The sequence below is a fragment of the Falco biarmicus genome, chromosome 9, assembly GCF_023638135.1.
Source record: "Falco biarmicus isolate bFalBia1 chromosome 9, bFalBia1.pri, whole genome shotgun sequence".
In the NCBI taxonomy this organism is placed as follows: domain Eukaryota; kingdom Metazoa; phylum Chordata; class Aves; order Falconiformes; family Falconidae; genus Falco; species Falco biarmicus.
The window spans coordinates 1,665,431-1,681,758 of record NC_079296.1 but is presented as its reverse complement, the minus strand read 5'-3'; the positions used below and the strand labels follow the sequence as shown (position 1 = coordinate 1,681,758).

Here is a 16,328-nt window from a genome sequence, read left to right as displayed (position 1 = left end):
TAGTTCAAGCTTTGCTCATCTTATGTGCTCTTCCCTCCCAAGGGATCCCAGGCTGCCACTGAAGGCAGTTACTCACCTGCACAACATACCCCGAGATGCACTTGAAATTTGGAGGTTGTGGAATGCCATCTATAAGCACTTCTCCAGAGAGGCCTGCTGGGTCCTTTCTGGCAGCCAGCACATCTAGGAGACTTCAGACAAACACCAGGCATTAGGTTTTGCCACAACAGCTGCTTTTACCTTTGACTAAGTACCACCAGTCAGGACCACAGTTACAGCCTGCTCACGGGGCAAACCAAAGGGCACAGAAATGGGCTTCCTCTGCTCGAGGGCTTTAGCTCTTTGTACAGAAAATCTGGTGTAGAACACAGGATTTCCCAGCACAAGGTGTGCCACAGCAGTATGGTAGTATACAGACCTTCACAATTCACAGCAGCCAACCCCCTACAGACATAAATTCAGTCTCCGTATGAACAGCTAACCTCAAATACACAGACACAAAAGCACCCTGCCAAGTAGCTGCAGCCTGCTTTCCAGCCAGGGGAGCACAAAAATAACTACTTTGATCTCAAGGATATTAATCCAAATGGGTATAAACAAGACTAGCGTTAAGATTAATTATGTAAAGAAATTTTCTTTTCAAGTATCACTGAGTTGTCCTAACTGCCAATGCAGAGGCCAGCCTGTCTGCTAGCTAAGTAAACACCACCCTGATGAAGTGCTGTTCTTGAAAACACCCTGATTAGCCAGCAGTCTCCTTACAGAGAGGAAGATCAAGGGTCATCACAAAGACACATCTTGTGTGAACCCTGGCCGTATCTGCCAGTCTCTGACATTCTCAAAGGCAGAGAGTGACAAAGAGCTCTCTTACCGTGGTTATATGTGAGAGAAAACAGCATCAAAACTGGCTGGAGACAGTCTGCAGGGTATTTCTCTGTGCTTTCACCCGAAGAACTCCAGCACCCCCCCACCAGGCCACAGCCAAGCTGGGGTGAGGATCCAGAGCATCCTATAGACTGACATTACACCATAAGCCTGTCAGTTTTCAGAGAGGGGTTTGGCCTAACACCTTCAAGGAAATCTTGCTGCAGTGACTTCACAGGGGATGACATCTCTCCTGCCCCAAGGGAGCTCACATCCCCTCCCCACCCCATTACAGGTACAGGACAGAGCCTACACCTGAGCTCCAGTCACCCCAGTTCAGCCTGGTATCTTAACTCAGGCCACCACCAAAGGTACTTGCAGTCACCTATTGACCCCCAATTGGAGCAGATGAGGAGTTGTGACACCACTGCAGGGGAAGAACTCCAGCAGAACTGACAGAGGGACACAAGGTCAAACTGCATCACCAGATTTCTCGCAGGCATGCAAAGGTCTGAGCCTGCAGATCCCTCACATCTCCCCCAGCCCTCAGAACCCCAAATCCTCTTTGAGCAGCTGCCTGTCCATTTGAAGGAGCAAAAGAAAGTACTCACGAAGATTTGCCACTCCCTGTTGGCCCGAGAATAGCATTCAAGCCCGGCTTCATAATGCCACTGGAAGAAGGAAAGAGTTATTTCCAAATGGAGGCCTGTTCACATGCATCTCATTGCAGAGGTAAGGTGTGAACAAAATGCTGTTGAAAGGAAAACTTATGAGATTGTTAAAAACTTTTCCTTAAATCTGAAATCAATAAGTATTTTTCCTTTCTTGTCCCAGACTGCCAGTCAGAACACAACCAGATCCGGGCATAAAAAGCAATCTACAAAAGACAGAAATTGTCTTCCCTGCTGAGCTGAGTCTTGAAAAGGAGAAACAACTGCTCTCTGCTGCTCATTTCCTCTGACTGCAGCTTGAACCATAGTTAAGGGAACCCTCAGCTCTTCTGGCAGAAGAGGTCACACAAGTTTGGTCCTAACTTGCTCAGATCAATAACTGAAACTGTTCCAGCTATATCCCAGCTATTTTGCCTAGAAGCAAATTACAAAGGGCTCACATGAAACTGCAGGCTGGCAGGAGAACAGTCATTTCTTTACCAGCACAGCTGGATCTGGAAGGTGGCATTGGGGTCACTGATTCACAGCGGCAGATTAATACCTGCCCTCTGGTATTTCATTTACGCAAGAACTTACTAAACATTGTGAAGGATCTTCTTGTCCACAGTTTTCCGTTTACAGAGGAATCCACTGGACTGCTTGACAGAGTACTCGATATTATGGAAACTCACAACAGAGCCCCGAGGGTATCGGAGGGACTCTCGTGTTGGAAGAGAACGTTGGAAATTGTCTGCTCCTTCCTGTTCTCCAACAGAAATAATGCTGTGATCAAACGTGTCTGCCATCGTGTCCTTCTTACACAGGTTAAGCTCCACTGCATGAAGTTTTTTGAGGTCACTGTTGTTTTGAGCAGTTTCCATCTGTTGAGACAAAGAACACAAAAACATGCAGCAAGGGAGACATGCCAGCAAAGATTTTTGCAGAAAGTGTCTTGGAAAAACAAGTTCACACACACTGCACCAATCCTTACATGTGCCAAGTTCCCAAAAAGATGGACATCCTCATTGGAAGATATCCAGTAGTCCCCAATGGCATAGAAACCCACAGATCTAGAACAATACACATAGCCTTTAAGAACGAAGTACATGTGTTCTTGAAGTGATACTAACTGAAAGAGCATCTAACGAGGTAAAAACTAAGCCTGTCAGTGATGGTCACCATCTTGCTCAGCACAGTGGGGACTACAAATGCAAGGTGCTACCACTTCAGCTAAAGCACCCCTTCTTCAGGTGTAACACGCTTACCCTGCCTCATACCCCCACAAAGTCAGCAGAGAAAACAGATTAATGAATCTGTATGAAGAATCACAGGAAGAAAAACAGTTGTGCTTATGAAAACGAAGGCCAGTCACATGCACCTAGTTTGCTGGCACAAGGTCGTGTCAGAGATACCGATATGATCAAAAGAAAAATTAGACGTGCTGCTTACTGTGCTTCAGTCACACCAGTATCAAGACACTTCACAACTACACTTAGGAAAAGCAATTTGGATTTGTCCACAGCCACCATTTACCCTGAAGAACAGCAGGAGCTCCCCCTCCCACAGGGAGGGATGTGGGACATGCCACAGTAAGAAAAAACACGGTACAAACTGGTACGTTAAGGAAAATTAACTGTAGTATGTATTCGTAATCACAAAGTTATAAAACATTCTGGCTCATGCAGATAAGCTGCCTCTGTAGCTCTGGAGTACCTGGAGGCAGGATATGTGAACAGCAAAGGGAGAAACTGTTCTCCCCATCCATGCATCGGAGCCTACATTGTAGGAAATACGTCATTATGGGTATGACCATTAGTACTCACTGATTCACATCTTAGTCGCAGCAACAGAGCTCTCTGGTCAAGGGGCTGCATCCCTTTCTGTTGCTGTAACTGATGGAGACCAAGTTTGGATCCCTTTACTCATTTAAAAAAAAGTTTAAAGTTCTTGCCTTGATGTTGCATGTGAAGAACTTGGAAATCCTGCAGGCCCCAAACTCTGCAGCCTGTGCAAGGCCTGAGCATAACTTGCACCCTGCCTTTCAGCCAGGTGCCCTTGCAGCCATAAACTTTCCTGTCCCCTTTCCAGGGATTTACAGCAAGGAAGAGAGGAACTACTACATGCCTCTTCTAGAAATTGAACATTACAGACAGAGTAACACAAGTTAGTCTAATCATTTACTTCCCTTCTACCTACTGACATGAGGGTGTTCGTTGGAAAGCTAAAGATCTACCGTGATGTTGCACAAAACCAAGCTGGTTACCAGGCCAACTAAGAGAGCAAGGACAGAGACCTGTCCAGGAAGCTGTCTGTTGCTACTTACCTGGCTTTTGTGGGAAGGTAGATACATCCCACCAATCACCCTTTTCCCACCATCTTCACTTCTTTCCTCCCAGGACCGAGAGGCTGATAACCAGCAGGACCAACAATATTCACCACCGTGGGAGTACTGGATTTCTCAGGGACAGAGAAGGTCAGCCTTTTAAGAAACTGGAACTACAAGAGCCAGATTTAAAGAAATAGGAATTGCCCTTTCCTCTCTGCCTCTTTCTAAAGTTCAAGAAGCTATAGCAGATTTTTTTTTCCTGCACAAGTGAAATTAAAGTGGCCGGGAGAAGGAAGGGTTGTTTAACTTGGATACAAGCTGAACTCTAAGGCTGGTGACCCCTGGGAAAGCCTTGCTAAGGCAAAACAAGAGAGGATGTGCTGGTTACATCAGCAAGAGAAGGCTTATATGTTTGGAAGGTTGCACAACAGAACAGAAGGAAAAAACCAGAATGGTCAGGATGACAGTGACACAAGGGTCAAAGACTCAGTTAGACTTTTGAACATTTGGCTGCCTCGTATAGCTCACATCTGTTTGCAAAGGTTCTGCAGTTTATAGCACCATAAACCCTTCCACACGAGCTTTTGAAAGCTGCTGAGGAGCACCGGCAAGCCACACCACTGCCGCGGGTGCGCGCAGGGCTGGCAGGCGGGTGGGAAAAGCTCCGTAGAGGCTACAGGTAGGGTCGGACTGAGAGCCCCCAGCTCCCGCCACCCAGCCGCCCGGCCACCCAGCCGCCCGGCCACCCGCCCAGCGCCGTTACCTCCCGGCTGCCGCTGCGCTGGCGGCGGCGAAGCTCTAGCGGCGGCGCTGCCTCGGCGGCGTTTTGTAAGCGGCTGCGGGCGGCGGGTTACATAAACCGGCGGCGAGGAGCGCCCGGCACTGCCCCGCGAGGGGCGCCGGCAGCGAGGGAGCCCCGCTCCGCCAGGCAGCGCGGCACAGCCCCGCCCCCGCCCCGGCCCCGGCTGCGCGACCCCTGGCGCGGCGGCGCTGCGGGAGGCGGCTCCGCGCGCCCCGACGGCCCCGACGGCGCTAGGTCCGCGGTGGCTGCGCGACGGAGCCCCCGTGCGCCGGGGCGCCGAGCACTGCCCCCGTCACCCCGCCCTCCCGGGGCGGGGAGAGCAGGGGTCGGGGGAAGGTCTCCCGTTGAAAATACGGGTACAAAGGGGTACAGCTGGGGCGGGGGGGGAGGTAGCACCCCACCCCTGCGCTCACGCCTTCTGGAATGGTCGTCACACCCAGGGGTGGGTCCCATCCGGCTCGGTGCGCTGGGGGTAGAGGCGGCCGCGGGAGCACCCCGGGGTGGCACTGCCGCACTCGTTCTCACCCCCCAGAGGCGGAGTGCCTTCCGGGGGTCTCCCCGCCGGCCGCGGCAGGCTGCGGGAGCCACCCCTCGCCCATCGGGCTGCCCCTCCCTGCTCCCAGCTAGGAGCATGTGTGAGCACAGGAAGATCGGATTCCCTTTGGTTTGTTGTCGGGGCCTCTCCTCAGCCTCCTGTTCCCAAGCGCTATTGTCTTTATAAAGAAGCTCACTCTCCCCAGGCTCCTTGGTGTTCTGAAGGCAGGAAACACCCACTTTTACAGTTCATAAATACGATTTATAGAAGAGCTGTCAAGTCACCACATCGACTGCCTCTGGTCTGACTGCCCTCTGCAGTTCTGTACGCCATTGCTGTTTTCTAACACCACGCCTTGCTAGATCAATGTAAGGCTCTGCTAAGACAAAGGGTACCTCTAGCTACCCAGTCGATACCAATAATAAAAACTCCAAAGGCTCACCTATCCCCTTTCCAACACCTGCCTCCCTCCTGGTGTGCTGAGGCACTTGATGCCGTTGATGCACCAGGCAGAAGACATGTCTCGTGCAGCTGTGTAACTCTACAGGGCTGACAGGAGTCCAGAGCAGGTGGGATTATGAGGGTATTGGAATAGCCTTGAGGATTTGTCAGGAGAGCAAGGTTTGCCGTAGGTACGCCCAAGGATCAGGCTTGCTGAATAAGAATATTATCTCCAGTCACTCTGTGGGCCAGAAGGGGACCTGTGTTCCTGTTTCATTTGTGATTTCGCTTCTGCTTTCGAGGAAAATCTGCCTACATTGAAGACTTTTGTCCTAGTGTATCATCAAGCATGCTCATCTCTCTGTCTCCAAGCATATTTCAACCTTATATACTCACTACCCCTCGACGTGCTGCAGTGACAATCCACTTGCGTACTTAGTACAATGAGGACAAAAAGCCTTTGTGCTTGGGAGCAGAGGTGTTTTCTGAGTTATGAACCTGCCACTCCACATAGCACCTGAAGGAGCACGATTAAAGGTTCACGTTCCTCTTGATAGTTCCAGTTGCGCAACTGCTCCTGAGACAGAGGTGATGGGTCCCTCCATGCTGGTAATTTCGGGAAACTGCTTCTCCCACACTTCATGGAATGGAAAAACCACTTCTCTGCCACTTGTGCCTAAGCACATCCAGATAGCCAGGAAATAGACGGAGACCCAAGACACGGGGAGGAACGAGATCAGCCAGCTACAGCATCTGGCTGGAGGCTCTGGCTTTCCTCTAGCCCATTCTTTAAGCAACAGTTTTCTGGGCTTCTTCAAGGGCCTTTTGACCTTCAGCCTGTTTCATCTCCCACCCCAGCTGGGAGTATTTTTCAACTGTATCATTTTACTGATCCAGTTGATCTAGCCCATGCTGTTCAGAGGGAGAGTTCTGCCAACATGGGTAGAAAACAGTGGCCAGGGCTGTGGTTCTTTAAGATGAACACTCCTAACAAGCCTGAGAAGAGCCTGATGCTAGGCACTGGACTTTTCTCTCACCGCAGCACTCTGTAGGTTGGTGGGTGCCAGTGCTGCTTCGTGCTGCTCATCCACAGAGAGGGTTGTTTGCCTTGTAAACTGTCAGACTTTACTTCTGATTAAAGGATGTGGTCCTTACAGAAAGACAACAAAGGTGTTAGTCAGCCCAGCATAAAGGTCTAGCAAGCACCAAGCTACAAAGCCCGATTTTTTTTTTACTGAGTGACTTTAAACAAATAATGCTACAAGCATTGCCTTGATAACACTGTGATAGCAAGGCAAAAGCATCTTGGTCATGTTTCAGATCTCACGCAGGTTTTAGCACAGGTCTGGGGTCTTTGCTCTTGCACTGTAGGCCCTGCTGCCTTGAGCCTCTGATCTGGCTGCCACCACAGGGCCGTAGGGCTGGAGACACCTTGTTACTGTCCTGGGCATGGGGGAAAGGACCTCGCAGAAAGTGAGGCTTTGAGGCTTTGAGGACTCCTCCCAAAAAGTGTCATTCTCTTTTGCAGCCAATTTGAACATTACTCCTTCCCTATGGGTTCTGGTCACACTAGACATGTCCAGCACACAGAGTGGATAAAAAGTTACTGAGGACTATGAGTTCCACTCTCTGCTCAAGGTCCTGGTCCCTTCTCCCCGTCTTCTGGCAGTCATCTGCATTCTACAGCATCACAAAAACATCTGTTTGAAGGGGGTACTGAGGGTTCCTTCTAGTCCAGCTTTCCACACAGGCTGAGACTTACGACCACCACTTGATCAAGTCAGACATGGCTTTACCTAGCGGAATTGCCAGACACAAAATTTCCAGAACTGTTTCTCCACTGCTTTCAGGATGCTGCTTTCATTGCCCTGAGGATCCAAGGTGTTTCTTAATTCTGCCCAATGCTGAATTTCATAAAGCTCATAAAATATCATCCAGGAAGAGAGTGCATGAGAAATATGCTCAGAAGGAACTGCGTGCTGGTGAGTCCTACTACTGCCTTCTACTGAATGCAGCAAGAAGCAGATCCCAATGCTCCCTATACAAAAGCAGCTCTGAGATCAGTACAGAAGACAGCAATATCAGACACAGTGCATGACTGAGAATATTTCCTAGCTCTTCTTTACCAAAACCTCCAGTAAACCTTTCTAAAAGACACACTCTGCACAGATGTGTACACATATGCTGAATCTGCTGCATCTACAAATTCACGACCCTAGGCACAAAAAGCCATCTTACTGTTCCTTTTCCACCCTGATTGCTCATCATGTCAAAATTTGTGCTGACTGGCCTTCTTTACTTGGTTAAAATGCTGTTTGTGTTGGGGAAGTTGGCTTTTGCAAGACTTGTGGATTATGTAGAAGAAATCTGACGTAGTCAAGTTTTGTTAATTATTTAGTCCATTCATAGTAGCAGTAAATTCTTAATTGGTTAAAGATAAGAAAGGATTCAAGCAAATCTAAGAGTAAAGAAAATCAATATTGATCTAGTGCACTGCAATGAGATATCATGGGCTTGACTGACGAAAGTCATTAATAGCGAAACTACAGGATCAACAGAACTACACTTGGGTGTTATTTGGGTAAAGCAAGTAATCAAACAAGGATATAATATCTGTACTCGAAAGTATCTAGCACATCTAAACCATCGTTGCAGTTCATCAGTAGTTAGAAAGCTAACATGATAAAGGTGCTCAGATATTTATAGCTCCAACTTGCTGTTTTTGGTAATGTCACAGAGAATCTTGAACTACCATAAGATGTACAGTAAAAATACAGAGAGACACTCCTTTCCCTCACAGTCTAGGTAGATGAAGACTGGAAGAAAACACGGGTAGAGGGAGCAGAAATGGTAAAGTCTGGTGAGAAAGCTGGAAATAGAGACCTAGAGCAGGGCTACATCTTAGCCACACTGTAGAGCAGCTGCTAGGAAGGTAAGCTTTGGGAGCCTGGTAAAAAGAAAGGAGGCTCCCATGTCCTCTCTAAGAAAGCACATCTGGAGAGACAACAGTCATGACTGCCCCATGTTCTTACACCTTTAGGACAAGGCCTGGGACTGCAGACTAAGAAGCAGCACCAAGCTAAGCTGGGGCAGCAACCCACGTTCCCCAGTGCAAGATTCTCCCATGCTCAGCCCACGCTCCTGGAACAGGACTCCCTCAAGTACTGTTTGCATTGCTATTTGCAAGTCAGGGATGGGCACTCCATCCTTCTGCTTCCCTTCTGAGGGCCTCAGCACCCGGAGGAGGTTAACAGGATTAAAGTCTGTTTTATCTGTCCCAACTTGGCACTCCAGAGGTCAGCTCCCTCCCTAGACATGAATGTTGACAAACATAATAGTACATAGACATTTCCCCTCCTTCCTCAGGAGCAAAGTCCAGGCTGTTCCACCAGCCATTCCTAAAAACTGTTTAACTTTTATCCACTCCCAAGGCCTGAGCTACTGCCCTTAGTATTTGTTGTGGCATCCCCAAAGAGATTTAGACTTTTTTTGCAGTAGATGCTGTACGCTCAGAGTCCCTTCCCCAAAGCGACACCGCACAACAGCAGAACGTGAGATAGTGTGACAGTAAACAGCTTGTATTCTGGAGCAGGAGACACAAGAAACTGAGCTGTCTCACCCATAACTTCCTTCTTTCTTTGTGCCTTCCTAGATGCTTAACAGTGCTGTTTTGGAGATTTTTTGGTTTTTGGATTGATGGAGAAGTACCATGCCACATCCTTCCAACACAGGCCAGAGCATCGTGATGGGTGAAAGAAAAAGGCAAAGTGCAAAGACTCAGAAATCTCAGCTGTCTCCTACTCTGATGCAGACTGCAGGAAAATCATGTTTACCAGTAGGGAAACTGAGGCAGAAAGGCAGGAAATCACCAGGTAGCAAGTGTTATTGAAGAGAACCCAAAGCAGCAGGCCAGACTAGATGCTTGGATATTGGTCTTGAAGATGAAGGCGGTAACACAGATGAAGGGGAGAACAGAAAGTAGGAAGCGCTTGGTGGCACAGCTCACCCAGTAATGCCACAGGAAAAAGCCCAATGCTCCTAAGCTACGTATGCCAGAGTTCTTTGTACTCACCTTCCAGCTGGCCCAACTGGTTATGTTTGACTAGGTCCCAGGTGCACCTCAATATTCAGCTATTTCTTTCAGCAGAGCCACTGCCTGGTGTTTGTCTTGGGCACGGTGTCTCAGGGGTTTTTTTGACAGTGCTGCTCTTCTCCTCTCCTGATGGAATTTTTCTTTCCTAGTTTGGAAACTGCTGTGTAAGTGGAGATGACTAGCACATGCAAAAGGGGCAGAGGGACCCCAGAACTACATAGGAACCACTGAAGGGTGGCTAGGTGTCCTAGGGCAGGAGGCAGTTGGCAGAAATTCAGGAGAGGCAGAGGGAGTAGAGAATCGTAATAGAAAAGCTAAGATAGGTCTGAATGGAGAGTAAAGAGTCTGGGTTGTGTGTGTGTGTGCATCCATGTATATGGAGTTTTTCTATGTCTGAGCTGGCCACTTGTTGTTATTTCTGATGCTTTTTGCAGAAAAGGACCCCGCAGGTGGCCACAGCCGACAGAAGTGATCACTTGGCATGGCTTCTCAGCCCTTTCTCAGGCAGCACAAGCACAGCCAGCTTCAAGCTCCTGCCTTGCATGTTGCTCTGATGGGCTGTTTCTCAGGCTGCTGTGCCTTCTGGCACTGGAAGTGAGCAAGCCAGCAGAGAAATGACTGGTGTCTTCTGGGGACAGCACCGGTCAGGATACAGCATCAACTAGAGCTGGTTTGGAATATCCTGTGCCGTAGACCCCTGTCACCGCCAGGCACATGGGCTCTCTTGGGAGCTTGCCTGCGTGACCTCAGGATGGAGGCCCGTCACCTGAACACGCACATACCCACGCTGTTTTGTCAGCTGAGCGATTGCATTCCTCCTTTAGCACTCCTTGGCCAGGGTTGGGCCTTACCTCACCACACCCTGTGGGCCAGCACCCCTTCTGCCACCCGCTTGGGCACCTGGCATGCATACAGCATGGCTGGCCGGCCACGAGCTGCACCCGGCATTTGCCACCTCTGAAACTGGGCCATAAGCAGGGCTTCTTAGTTCCTTAAGCGTCAAATTCTGCCACCTCTCTCCAAAACCTGACATGTTCGTTTTGACATCACTTGGCCTCTGAGTTCAGGAGGCGGGCTGGAGACCTGGAACCCACTAAAATTCATCCCACTTCCAACACCCTCCTAGCACCAGGCTCCTTGCTTTCAGGTTTGGAGGCCATGAATTAGGGCTTTTGTGACCAGCAAACGGATGGCACGGCACTTCATCTGAGTTTGTAATCAGCTGGCTCATCAGATGGTGCTTGCTTCTCTGTTCCCTTTTCCCCTAGTTACTGATAAACTCTGTGAATACCGACAGTTGTCCCCTGATGTTGCTCTTTTCTTTACAAGTGACTTCTGCTAGGATGTGTTTGTAAAAGAGGCAGGGGCAGGGCAGTCTCCAGCCAACAACGTCCTGTGCTAAAGGCTGTCCAGGTAGCAGCAGCTGTAGCATAATAGTAGCACTTATTAAGGACTTTTCACAAGACTGCAAAAAATGAGCAAAAGCTTGTTTACAGGTCGGAGGGAGAACTGTAACCTGCCAGAGGTGGACAAAGTCTGCAACAGATACTCAAGTGGGAGGATCTAGTATCATGAAATGTGTTTTGGAAACCCTGGATTTTGCTTCTTTTTGCCACTGACAGACCAATTTTCCTGTGTCTCAGTTCCTCTCAGTAAAACAAATGGGAGATTTGCTACCGACCTCCTCTGAAAACTGAACAGAGGTTCTGCAGGCACGACGGGTTGTGAGTGGTGCTGACTGACATCTGCTGGTAAACTCAGCGTGGTTAAGGTAACTCCAGAGGCTTGGCTGTATTGGGGGTGGGGGGCGTGTCTGTCTGGGGATTTAAGCACGAAAAATTAGGTTTGCTTATTGTTGAGACAAACGCATCGTATTCTTGAAGAGGCACAGAGAAGTGCCACCGCCAGGAGCTTCCCATGCTCACAGCCATGGCAGGCTGGGGCTGCCCCCGGCCACATGCCTGAGCCTGCCTTCAGGCATCTCGGCGTGCCCCTCCCTGCGCTCAGCAGCGAGTCTGTCTGTGCCTTACCCGTGCTTTGGCACCACGGTTGGGACACTGCTGTCTTCCGCCTTGGTGGGATCTGAGAGCACGTTAAGGCAGCCTCTGCTTTGGAGCGCACGCAGCACCTACCAGAATGGGGCTCAGGCGCCAGCCACTGTGACTGCCAACTCAAATAACCGTGGTGGCGATATCTCTTCAGAGCACCTCATACTTTTTCAAACCTCCTCCCGAAGATTTTAACCACCTCAAGGCTCTGCTGTGACACTGCAGTTTGGAAGCCCCACCCCCCAGCCCCCCGCAAATTGGAACAAAACAGAGTCATGCACCTACTATTGAGGAAAAAATACTTTACTTCCCCCATCAGACAACTATCATCTAAATAATACCAGCTCCTGATGTGAGGCCTGACAACGCACATCTGAAAAGACAAGCTGTATGAACTTACCATTCAGTGTATTTATGTTATTTCTCAACCAGATTGAAGACACAATTGACAATTATACACAACTGACAATTATACACAAGCGATTCCTGGGGGCAAGGCATTTCCTTGCCCTATTCTAGGACACATACGCCGTAATGTATTGACAAGGAACAGAGAAGACACAGCTGCACAGAGATGAACAAGAGAAGACATTAATGCCGGCACAGGCTTATACTGGTGACAGAACTTGTTTTACACTGGGCAGCACTGGCACCTCCAGAATCACAGCACAGGGTGAAGGGAGCAGTCCTTCTGCCAGGAAGGGGGAAAGGAGTTTGCCGACCTGGCTGTTGATGGACCCCGCGGATCACCGCAACCTGCGGTTTTTGCCTGATCCCAGCCAGAGCTGGTTCAGGGCTCCTCCACAGCGCCGGCTGACTGCTGCCCTGCCAGCCCGAAGGAGAGGAGGCTGCCAGGCTGCTCCTCTCAGCGGGGAGCGGGGAGCCCTGGCAAGCTGGGCTTGCGGGTCCTGCAGTCGCCACGGGCAGGCAGAGTGAGGGGCAAACACTCCTCCCAGCAACGGCCCCGTGGAGGCCTCCATGCTCTCCCTCCGCAGGGGAAAGCTGCCTTCCCAGGTTTCAGGCATGAACAAAACCTGCAGCACAAACATGACCATTTTGCTCCTCCGGCTGCCCTAAAGAGCAGACCACAGTGCCTGTGATCTGGTTGCTGGAGGCTGGTGGGCACTGTCCCGTGAATCCAAGCCCAGCTGCCGCACTGTTGTGCTCTTGCCTCACCTGTCTTCCCTGACACGTATGGGGGTCCCTGTGCAGAAAGGAGCAGGGTGGTGGAGGTTGCACCCTGGTGTGCAGTGACGGCAGAGCTCTTGCACTGAGCTGCAGTGGCTGCAGCATCCCTGCCTCACTAGTGAGTTATCTGTGGGGCTGGCTTTGTGGGTGTTTGGCACAGCTCAGGAGGAGAACAGCAACACTGGGCATTGCAAAGAGGGAGGTCTTCTGCCTGCGAACAAACAAGCAACACTCCCTATGTGGAATCTGAGGCTGTATAAAGCCAGGCCTTACAGATAATCACTTCTACCTTCATTTTCTTGGCAGGACATGATTTCAGGATCCTGTTGTCCTCACAGCAGTTGTTGCTATGTTAAGGAGCTGAGGCTCAGCCAGCAATGTATCTTCCACTGACTCTATCGGCACAGAATCACCCCCCTGAAGCAGACAGTTGCTACTTGGAGCTCTCCCATGGTGCCAGACTTTGTTCTTCACAGATCAGTATCCCACGTACTTGATAACTATGTGTAACACAGACTCTGGACCTCACCCAGTATTCTGAGTCTATGGCAAAGGCAGGCGCTCCTTCAGGGATTTCAAAAGAGCAGCCTATATTTCTGATTTTGCAATTAGGCCTCAGTAACCATAGTCTGCTATTGAGAAAAGATCTGAAACAAAGTCTTAAAATGAATTTGAGAACCTTCCTCTATGCCTTTCAACACAGAGAGCATGCAATTCATTAACTGCAGAGGTCTGTGTGCACTTTTCAAGCCCGCTAAAGACCATGTCACTCCTGTCTTGAATTACAGTTTAGCATATGGATTTTCTGTTTACTTAAAATTTGGAGGAAAAAAATAAAAAGGCATATTTCAGGCCGCTCTCCTGACATAGGATGTTTCTTCTGAATAAGACAATAGCTTCAATGCTGAGAGCAGGAGGCAAGCAATGTCATTGTTCTGAGTTCAGCTGGAAAAGCTGCAGGCAAGAAGCTCTTGCTCAATTCTGAATTCATTGGAACTGGGAGTCAAAAACCATGGCAACGTCTCACAGGTAAGTCTTGTGCACAACAGCAGGACCAGCTGATGGGAAGTGAGCTGTGAGACCCTGCAGTTCCTGCATCCACAGCTCCTGGCTGAAATCTAAGCTCCTTGTGGGATGGGTGATAAGGTCTCTCAGCACCTACTAGGTTCTGACAGCTGAGCGACCATCTGCTTCAGTTTATCAATGGTATCTTGTAGCTGTGATAGCCCCGCCCCAGAGCCTGGGTCATCTGAGGACAGGGCTGTTCCAGAGGTCCTTCAGACATTCCCAGGGGGGCTTTCCCCCAGAACACAGCGACACATCCATCTTAAAAAGGTGGCAATACATAATGCCAATACACAAAGTCCCCACTAAGCTATCACTGCACTGCACAGCACACTGAAGTGTAGCACTAGTGAGAGTTGTTAGCAGTGGTTTGGTGCAACTCACATTTCTATTTGCTTTAAGCCTACAAAGCCTATTTGAGGTTAACTATTGTGGAATACCAGTGATTAAGATATTTGAAATACATTTACGGTGGCCCCATAACAGCAGTGATAGTCTGTAACAACTACAAGGAAAGAGAAGTCAGCAAAGTAAAAAATGGCTGGAAAAGAAGTATTTTGCATGTGGTGGAAAAATTCACATTCATCTGATTTTCACAATATTCTTCAACTCAAATGGTGTCAGCACCCACCACTGCAAACCAAATTGTTTCCTTGACAAAAAAGTGAAGCATCGCAACTTTGTAAATATGGTGCTAGCATTGTGAAGTACCTTGAAATGCAATTTAAGGAGCGTGAAAACAGACAACGTAAAGAGATTTCTTAATGTCAACAGCAGTGTTAGAAACCATATAACCAGAAGTCTGTTCCCTAATGCGCAGGCCTAGGACTCTGCCAGTCACAACTTCTTCTCCATTTATGATATTTCAGATCTCCTCCCAATTACATTGGGAGTCAACTCTTATTTTAGTATCCTCTTAACATTAGAATCTAAGGTACAGAGTGGGTTACCAAAGCATTCTGGAAACAAGCTACAACAGAACAAATCTGTTGGTAACCACATACACAAAAAACCCTAAATTTGTCCTTTCCATTTCACGCTAATGATTATACTCTGCTTTGTTTACATGAAAACCACATCTTTGTCCTGAAGGCAATTGTTTGTGCTGGGAACAAGTCACAATGTGCCGCTCTGGACACAAGTGTTCACAGTGTTCCAGGGTCTCTACTTTTTGGGAAAGGATAGATAAAAGACTTTGCCTGTCCAGAGGCAGAAACCCAATACATCACCTGGTTCCAAATTTCCACCTACTCCAGAGATACATGGGCAGAAGTTCTAGCTCTGTGACATTATACGTCATTACACTGGAAAATAGCATCCCTGATTTTTCACATCACCAGTTCCTGGCAACAGTGGTGCCTGTGTCAAGCTGTCCGGATTATTCTAACAGTAGGGAAAATACTGACTGTGACTTAGTACTGTAGGAGTGAAACTGGGAACACTGGGCTGTTTGCTAGAAGCGCACATCAGACTGTTGCTGGGTATTCTTGGGGATCTGAGGCCCCGGCACACTTGACCTGGGCAGTATGGAATAGACCCTGCTTCGGGAAGAGTTGCCACTCAGGTTGTTCCCCTGTATGTGTTCCATCCCACAACCTTCTGCTGCTTCTTTTCCCAGCTGGTCTAGGCTCTGGGGGAGCAGCTCTTCCTGACTGGGTTCTTCCTGCTGTGAACCAGAAGAAAGAATGACCTGCAAGCCAACAAGAAGTCTAGCAACACTCCAGAAGAGAGATAAGGTGTGCATGATACTTAATTATCTTCCCATATTCTTCCAGAAATTAGTACAAGCCTGCCCATCTATTAAAGGTCCGATATACTGTTTGCTGCAACACTGATGAATGCACATTCAAGCATCAGACAAATGCGGAGAAATCCATCCTTTTTCACCCTCTATGAGAATGTTCACAAAAATGCTGTGGCAAAGCAAATCTGCAAACACATACTTGAATAAGCTTTCAGGCATGTTCACATGAGAACTAGGACCCCTCAAAACACTATCTCAGATGGGAAGCGATCACAAGACTACCCTGCAAAAGACAGGCTTCTTTCTGACTCAGCTAGGTCACTTAGTGCTGTTTGGCTGTTCTCATTATCAAAGCCATAAAAACATGAAGTAATGCCATGGCTCCCATATGCCTTGATGTCTTTGACTTTAAAGCTGAAAACCCAACATATGCTGGTTGACTGGGTAAAGGAAGTCTTTGGCAAAGGTCACAATTGTTCAATGAGATGCTATGGGAACACTGCTAATAATCTTCCACCTCATGTGTGATAAATAATCCACAGGCAAGATGTTAAGATCCCAGTCCACAGCAC

General features: G+C 48.7%; 2 protein-coding genes and 1 long non-coding RNA gene across 8 annotated transcripts in view; 1 reads left to right on the top strand and 2 right to left on the bottom strand.

Annotated features, from left to right (window-relative positions):
• Nucleotides 1-5,768, bottom strand: part of LOC130154697 (broad substrate specificity ATP-binding cassette transporter ABCG2-like) — a 20,620-nt gene extending 14,852 nt beyond the window's left edge. Inside the window, exons 1-4 of one of the 2 annotated variants that reach the window (XM_056351020.1) lie at nt 5,620-5,768; nt 2,112-2,395; nt 1,476-1,535; nt 77-191 (exon numbers count right to left, since the gene is read on the bottom strand). In XM_056351020.1, coding sequence (XP_056206995.1) covers nt 77-191; nt 1,476-1,535; nt 2,112-2,395 — 459 coding nt within the window. In that variant the 5' untranslated portion in view covers nt 5,620-5,768. Of the gene's footprint in view, nt 1-76; nt 192-1,475; nt 1,536-2,111; nt 2,396-4,603; nt 4,817-5,619 lie in introns of those variants that run through there. The other variant, XM_056351019.1, reaches the window with a different exon arrangement.
• The window catches only part of LOC130154700 (uncharacterized), a 15,118-nt gene continuing 1,754 nt past the window's right edge, over nt 2,965-16,328 (top strand). For all 3 annotated transcript variants that reach the window (XR_008823829.1, XR_008823828.1, XR_008823827.1), the window contains exons 1-4: nt 2,965-4,519; nt 7,469-7,600; nt 8,419-11,482; nt 15,631-15,748. This is a non-coding gene — a long non-coding RNA (uncharacterized LOC130154700). The remainder of the gene's footprint in view (nt 4,520-7,468; nt 7,601-8,418; nt 11,483-15,630; nt 15,749-16,328) is intronic.
• Nucleotides 15,443-16,328, bottom strand: part of PKD2L1 (polycystin 2 like 1, transient receptor potential cation channel) — a 25,812-nt gene continuing 24,926 nt past the window's right edge. For all 3 annotated transcript variants that reach the window (XM_056351018.1, XM_056351016.1, XM_056351017.1), the window contains exon 16: nt 15,443-15,678. In XM_056351018.1, coding sequence (XP_056206993.1) covers nt 15,466-15,678 — 213 coding nt within the window. In that variant the 3' untranslated portion in view covers nt 15,443-15,465. The remainder of the gene's footprint in view (nt 15,679-16,328) is intronic.